The following is an 8,160-nucleotide window of genomic DNA, read 5'->3' as shown; positions in this document are numbered from 1 at the left end:
ACTTATTTAGTCAAACTGCTTTATTTCTAACGTTATAGTAGACATCGCTTCGACTTGCATCTATTATTTAGTTCTCATTTGTGATAGAATCTTTATGCGTTCGACATTCTCATTAAAAATTCCTAAATTTGAGGTGGCGTACCACTTTTCCATTTCTCATTTGATGGGGGCAATTACACGGATTTTACACTGAAAATTATTATTTTGAAAGTTAATATATGTTTTTGTTCATTAACAATTTTAATGTTTTTTCTTTTTGTTTTTGTGTCTCTACTTTTCTTTCTTTTTTTATGTGATTAAAAACAATATTAAGTGCTTGTCTTTTTAAGTTTTAACGTGCAATCTATCGAAAAGAGTAACGTTATTCAACACCACTGTTGTCGAGCACTGATTTATGTAACTACATAACAATAAATGATACATTCACTTAAATGTTGTCGTATGATTCATTTAATTGAATTTATCAAGTATGACCATCTAGAAGTAAACAATCAAAAATCGAGTAAACAATTAATGCTTTTTATTATTTTACTAATTAATAAATGGGAAGAGAAAAAATGATCCAACCTAAAAATCTTCGAAAAATGTACTCAAATTTGAGCCGAAGATGAAAGAAAAGAACAAAAGAAATTGAAGGCAACTGACACATGAGAAAACATTAAAAAGAACCCCCAATAAAATCTCAACAGTCAATATACTCCAGAATCAAACTCAATTCAAGCCTGATTCATAATTCGAATCCAAGGTCAGCCGCTCTGAGCCAGAAGGCTGTGGATCCTTCAGAAATTCATGATGAGAGGAAGATGATTGATCCATCTGAGCACTGGCATACTGGTTTTCATCCGCATCAGCCGGCAATGTACTAGTTAGCAATCGGCATGATGATCCTTCAGTGTAGAACTTGGTGTGCAGAACACATTTGAATCTAATTGAACACCATTTCTATGGACAGTATTTGTTGTTGGAAAACAGGAGATCTAAGAGTGTGCTTACCAGTGTTCAGTCGTTTCCCTTGTGATGCAAACCCAGTTTCCTTCAACTCAGTCAGTTTACGTTTCATTGGCAACACAATTGGAGTTCTGGTTTGAGCATCCACATCCCCACCAGATTTCACAGCAGATACTAACGGAGTTTCAGCAGTGTCACCGAGTCCAGCAGATCTTCTTGATGAGGTATTTAACTTACTGTTTGATTGTACAGGCAACTCCTCCAGTGTAGCCTGAGTTTTTGAGAATTCTCGCAAAGCTGAAAATACAAGTGGTTTCTTCTTCATTGAGGAGGCAGCTGAGGGACATCTCAAGCTGGAATCCTCATAAGAAGAAATTTTGGGCATATCTGACAGGAATCCACGAGGAGCTCGTCCGGATGGCCATTGAATTTGTATTGATGAAGTTTCCTGTACAGAAGCTTGATTTGCTCCCGATGTTGGGATTGCCAAAGATGGCAAAGGTGTCAACTGAGCCTCTTTCAGTAGTTTAGCAGCACTTCCTGCCAAACCTGATGTGTGTAGGTGCTCATGGATAAGAAGAAGAAGTTCCCTGAAATTCAGATGAAAGAGAATATTATTGTAAGCAAACATTTAAAAAGACGAGGAGGGAAGAAATGATTAAGCTTTAACTCAAATAATATGCTCACGAGCACACAATCACTAAATACCTTGAATCATATGTGATAGGAGTAACTGCAGCTATAGCAGGTCTTTCAATACGTCTCAAAGTCGGGGCAGTGGCATCACTAGCTGCTAAAGTACTTGCACGTCCAGAATTAGTCACAACCTACAAAATCCTTAAAAGCTACGACATGAATACAATTATACAATCATAAGATGCATAAATATTGGACAAGAGAATGCTATCATACACATATATAGTGCGGAGACGTAGAACAAAAATTCGTTTATTTCCAAATAAACAGTTTATCTGCTTATCGCATCAACTAGAAACCCAGTCCAACGATTCCCTCAAAACAAACTATTGCATAAGGAAGCACTATATATATCACTTAACTAAACTAGATTCCTGCACATCTGCTGCATACGTATATACATATCAGAGCATGTGGCAGTGTATTCAGATAATCGCAACGCATTCCAACTGCCTAATTTCAAATGTAGCTATCGGACGAGGAAGTATATATTTATTACCTATGTGAGAAGAGGCAGTCGCACTTTTTGTGCAATTGCTATAAAATTCTGTTCTGCATTCATCAAAGTTTTGTCATGCTGAAATTCATGTACCTTACTCTTCTTTCTTCATAATAGTTTTCTTGACATACAAATATTTCCTTTTCCAACCTCTGAAGCAAAGAAGTGTAACCTATCTTATGGCACAAAAGGATATGCCACAGTATGGAGTTAATTTTTCTTGGAAAACTCAGATGCTATCTCATTCACCTTATTAAGAGAGGAGAAAAGTAACTACTTTTAATTGATAGCAAGCTGGAGAGACTCGCAATCATAGTATCAGCAGAGACAACTCAAACTCCACCTAAAGCTCCTGAGATCAAGTCAGTAAGTGACGACTAAATAGTTGGTAGAGAAAAATGTGGTGGCGAACTCTTGAGATTTCAATCCAGACTATGAATTTTTCCCTATGACTTCCAACAGACTGTTTTTACCTTCCCTTTATTTAGCATGAGATGAATACAAAAAAATCTATCTGCAATCTTGGATATTGCAAAGCACGATGAACTAGCATCAAATTCGAATCTTAAAACTCGTTGAATTTCAGCAGGAAAATATTTATGCTTGAACAGATGGTTCAAACAAATATGAATGAGTATACTGCACATTTGAACTGTCATTATTCCTTGAGATAAGATAACACAGAGGGCAAAGCTGTTCAAAGCAAGTCACCCTATCACACAGTCAAACATCAACTTAATTGACCTTACCCCAATTAGCTCAATAGTCACTTGCACAAGCTCTGCCTGCCATCTGTTCTGCCCACTGCCAGTGGTCTGGCTGCCAAAATCTCGAATAAGTTCTGATAGCTTTTTCCCTACCTGAAAAAGAAAGTTGAACCAACAAAATGAATAACATTTTCACAGGCCTTCATTACAGTCTCTATTCAGAATGAATAAGTACTATAGTTCATGCAATTAATAAATTGTTTCCATTTTGGTACTTACCTGAAGCTTCGTTAATATATGTGCAATTGACTCGTCTCTGGCTAAACCAAGAAGAACCCGACACACGAAGACAGTCAAAAGCAGCAGGAGATGTAACCATCCGGGGTTGGTGGAGACGAAGAAGAACCTTGATGCCTTTATCTGCACGAACAGCTTCACTTGCTTGGCGATATCCTTGTTCTAGCTGTGCAGCAAGGCCAGCACAACCAGCTCCACTACCCAAGGATATTCTACGATCTCCCACTAATCCAGAAGCTACCACAGAAGAAGGTGATTGTGAAGTATTACCAACAGAAGATGAGGAAACTATTGAGGAACCACCTCGATCCATCAACGCAGGTACTTCATTTCGCTCTCTAGGTTCATTCTCGCCTGGAACGTTAACTGCTAGCTCCGTATTATTTTGATCTACAGCTGGACCATTTGCACTCTGAGTTGAAGAATTTTGCTGTCCTTGAGTGAATATACTTGGTTTATTGCTGATTGATGGTGGAGGGCAAACAAGATTTATTAAAACATGCAGCGCTGGTTCAACAATCTGTGTCATTTTGATGTTAAAGAATTTAGTGAAATTAGTGAAAGTGACAAGTAATTACAAGGATAAGCCCAAATTAAGTCTGCACATGTCACCTCAGGTTCAATATAACCTGCACCATTTGCAGCATCCAAAATTACAGCTATACCGACACGATCATTGCTTAACGTAGCATTAACAATAAGTTGGCGGCGATTAGGTATTAAAGTAACGATACGCAATACCCCCAGTGCATATTGAAGCAAATCATGCAAATAACGTTTAACGGGTGGCGCCTGCAGAGCAAATTAAAAGTTACTACAGTTTTAGGTTGAAATACATAAAAAAATAAATAAATAAAAGGTAAACAATTTAAAATGCTACACCATACCTGACATAGCTCCAACATGGTAACATGACCATTACATCTTAAAAACTTCTCAACAACTGGCCAAGGAGCCCTCACAAATGCAGGACCAAGTTTCCGATCCCTCTGTATTTGACGAAATACCACGTCCATAGCCTCATTACTTATGTCGAGTGGCTTGTAGGCTGCCTGAGCACTTGAAATATTACTGGTTGAACTGCGGATGATTTTAATGGGTCGAATTGAATCCACAAGCAAGAGTAGGTGTGCTCTGAAGTATTGTCGCAGTGCAGCACAAGTATGGTAAGCTATCTGCTTCTCAGAAGAAGTCAATACCTCCGCGGGAGATCAGCCATTTCGAAGTGATCCTGAGTTATTTAATGTCCCAGAAGGCACCCCTGATCTCACTGAGGCGGCAATGTGCAAAAGATCAAGGAGTTTCTGCAAACCATCCTGTGCATCGAATGTTATATTTTAATTTGTAATCATGCCAAGAATTTAGAATCACCATATAATAAATTTATAGAAACGAATTCATACCTACGGAAGCCATTGTTGATATGAATAATAGTTGTAATAGTAGCCAAGATCTTCCTCTCCTTGCTCCTCACAAAATATCAGCAATCAATGAGGCAAGCCAATAAAACATATGAAGAGGAGAGGGGACCTAACCTTTATATATAGGAAATAATTTGAGCCGTCCCATTACGACTAGAATTTTAATTAGGGTTTATTTCCGGCCCACATAGTTTAAACTACCACATAAAATTAATTACAACCCGTAAGGTGTAAAATGCACAATTGATCACTTAATAAATTTGGCCCAAACACAAATATCATTATGAACCATATATCTAACCCGTAAAATTTTGCAATCGAATGTGAAGCCCACATATGGAATTATTAATTATTCCAACATTCTCCCACTTGGGGCAAACATTTGATTGCCATAACAAAGTTTTAACACCCGGGTTAGACTACATAAGTGGCCACAAAAGTATAGCTCCAATAATGACACCTTACGTAACATGATCCGGTCCAACAAGAATATTAACACCGAACATGGAAGTCATTACACCAATTTAAGATATGTAAGACCATTCCACAGCTACAAATGTCAACATCCTCATCGACATGGATCCCCATCCTCCAACCAATGTTGTAGTATGTAGTATGAACTTAGCACCAAATGTGATCAAAATTGTGCTAACTCATATTGATTCTCATAATGCTTCGAATCAAAATGAAGCCACATGTCAAATGCATGCTTAAAAATAGTTCATGGATAGGGGAAAAATTATTTTATTATCAGAAGGGGGCTGTACCAAACATATGGGTTGCCTACGTACCCCGTAAATAATCAAGCCCAAAACGTAGTTCTTTACATAAATAACTCCCACTAACCAAAAATATCAAATGTTTCCACAATACTCATATTAGTAACATGTGTCTTAAAGACTTTTGGAGCGAGTCCCTTAGTCAAGGGATCTGTAACTATCGCCTCTGTATTGATATGCTCTATTTTCATCTGCCCTTCTTTGACTCTATCTCTAACGACCAAATATTTGATGTCAATATGTTTTGATCCACCAGAACTTTTATTATTCTTTGAAAAGAATACTGCTATACTGTTATCACAGTAGATGGTGATCGGTCTTGCGATAGAATCAACAACTTTCAAGTCAGAGATGAAATTTCTTAACCAAACGGCTTGGACTGTAGCCCCATAACATGCCACAAATTCAGCTTGCATAGTAGAAGATGCCACTAAAGTCTGTTTAACACTTTTCCAAGAAATGGCACCACCAGCTAATGTAAAAATATAACCTGAGGTTGATTTCAAATCATCTTGACATCCAGCAAAATCAGAATCTGAATATCCTACCACCTCAAGATGATTTGTGCGCTGGAATATAAGCATATAACTTTCAGTTTTCTTCAAATATCTCATAACTTTCTTAGCCGCTTTCCAATGTTCTTGTCCTGGATTAGACTGAAATCTGCTAAGGACACTTACTGCGTAGGCTATATCCGGTCTAGTGCAAACTTGAGCATACATCAAGCTTCCCACAACACTAGCATATGGGATCATCTTCATAGACTCCCTTTCCAGCTCATTCCTTGGACATTGAGTTTTGTTAAACTTATCTCCTTTTATGATAGGTACATTACCAGGTGCACAATTCTGCATATTAAACCTTTCTAGAGCACGTCGTATATAAGCTTTCTGAGAAAGTCCCAATAAACCACAATTTTTATCACGATGTATTTCAATGCCAAGTACATAGGAAGCTTCTCCAAAATCTTTCATCTCAAAATTAGCAGACAACATTTTGTTTGTCTCATGAAACAACCCTAAGTTACTGCTAGCAAGTAGAATGTCATCAACATACAATACAAGGAAAATAAAATTTCTCCCACTGGTTTTAAAATAAATGCATTGATCAATAGTATTTTCGATAAAACCAAGAGATGTCACAACCTCATCAAACTTTAAATACCACTGTTGAGATGCTTGCTTGCGACCATATAAGGGTTTGTTTAACTTACACACCAAGTTTTCTTTTCCTTTTACAACAAAGCCTTCAGGTTGTTTCATATAAACCATTTCAGAAAGATCTCCATTCAAAAATGCTGTCTTAACATTCATTTGATGAAGCTCCAAATTATAGTGTGCCACAAGAGCCATGATAATTCGAAAAGAATCTTTCGACGAAACAGGGAAGAAGATTTCAACATAATCAATGCCTCCTCGTTGAGTGAAACATTTTGCAACCAATCTTACTTTCTTTCGTTCAACATTTCCTTTTGAATCTAATTTATTTTTGAAAATCCACTTGTTATCTACAGCCTTAGCATCTGGAGGAAGTTCAACAAGATCCCAAACTTTATTCCTTTCCATGAAATTCATTTCATCTTCCATGGCAGCTATCCATTTATCTGCCTCAGGACTTGTCAATGCTTGATTATAACTACAAGATCAACAATATGCACGATATTAAAATCGCCCTCCAATAAATATGTCACATAATCACTGGGCAATGCAGATCTTCTTTCCCTTTGTGATCTTCTAACTTGTGGCTCAGGAACCGATTCAATCGTTGTTTGAGGAATTGGAGATTCCTCCTGGTTCCTCAGTTCTTCATTAACAACTTCAATTGGTTGAGAACTAACTCTTTGCTGTATGACAGGAACTGGAACTACAACTTGATTAGGTTCAACAAGAATATCTTTCAACGTGGAACTCCCACTATCTCCAAAATCGTTCTCCAGAAACTTAGCAGTAATGGACTCCACAATTCTAGTGCTGCGATTTGGACAGTAAAACTTATATCCCTTTGATCTATCCGAATACCCAATAAAGTAGCTAGGAGTTGATTTAGGGTCTAATTTCTTTTTAAATGGATTATAAATCCTAACCTCAGCTGGACATCCCCAAACTTTAAAGTGAGCCATACTTGGCTTACATCCTGTCCATAATTCAAAAGGTGTCTTTGCAATAGCTTTACTTGGAACTCTGTTCAAAATATACATAGCTGTTTTCAAGGCTTCACCCCATAAATATTCAGGCAAATTTGTTCTACTCATCATACTTCTAACCATATCTTTTAAAGTTCGATTATGTCTTTCAGAAACACTATTCTGCTCAGGTGTCCCTGGCATGGTGTATTGGGGCACTCTTCCACATTCTTGTAAAAATTTTGTAAAATCACCCATATTTTGACCAGACTCGTCATATTTCCCATAGTACTCACCACCTTGGTCTGATCTTACAATTTTGATACTTTTCTCACATTGTTTCTCTACTTCCAGTTTGAAAACTTTGAATTTTTCAAGTACATGTGATTTGTCGTTAATCAAGTAAACATATCCATATCGTGAGAAATCATCAATGAAAGTTATGAAATATTTATTCCCACATATAGTGGAAAGCAAAGGTTCATTGATATCAATGTGAATTAAGTCCAAAATTCCATTACTCCTAGTCAAACCCTTCCTCGTAGATTTAGTTAACTTTCCTCTTATACGATCTATACAAGTGTCAAAATCGGAGAAGTCTAAGGAATGAAGTATCTCATCTTTTATTAATCTTTCCATTCTATCCTTAGAAATATGACCCAATCGCTTATGCCACAACATAGAGGATGAT

At 37.1% G+C, this 8,160-nt stretch overlaps 1 protein-coding gene across 1 annotated transcript in view; it reads right to left on the bottom strand.

Moving 5' to 3' along the window:
* Positions 1-630: 630 nt before the first annotated feature.
* LOC111391007 (DDB1- and CUL4-associated factor homolog 1) overlaps positions 631-8,160 on the bottom strand; it is a 17,657-nt gene continuing 10,127 nt past the window's right edge. The window contains 7 exon segments of the mRNA XM_023016142.1: positions 631-1,538; positions 1,657-1,775; positions 2,893-3,003; positions 3,130-3,193; positions 3,195-3,667; positions 3,760-3,939; positions 4,035-4,476. Of these exon segments, the coding sequence (XP_022871910.1) occupies positions 926-1,538; positions 1,657-1,775; positions 2,893-3,003; positions 3,130-3,193; positions 3,195-3,667; positions 3,760-3,939; positions 4,035-4,476 (2,002 nt within the window). The 3' untranslated portion in view covers positions 631-925.

Source organism: Olea europaea, unplaced genomic scaffold (assembly GCF_002742605.1).
Source record: "Olea europaea var. sylvestris unplaced genomic scaffold, O_europaea_v1 scaffold74, whole genome shotgun sequence".
Taxonomy (NCBI): domain Eukaryota; kingdom Viridiplantae; phylum Streptophyta; class Magnoliopsida; order Lamiales; family Oleaceae; genus Olea; species Olea europaea.
Note: the sequence above shows the minus strand (reverse complement) of the source record. Positions and strands in the feature narration are given on the sequence as shown.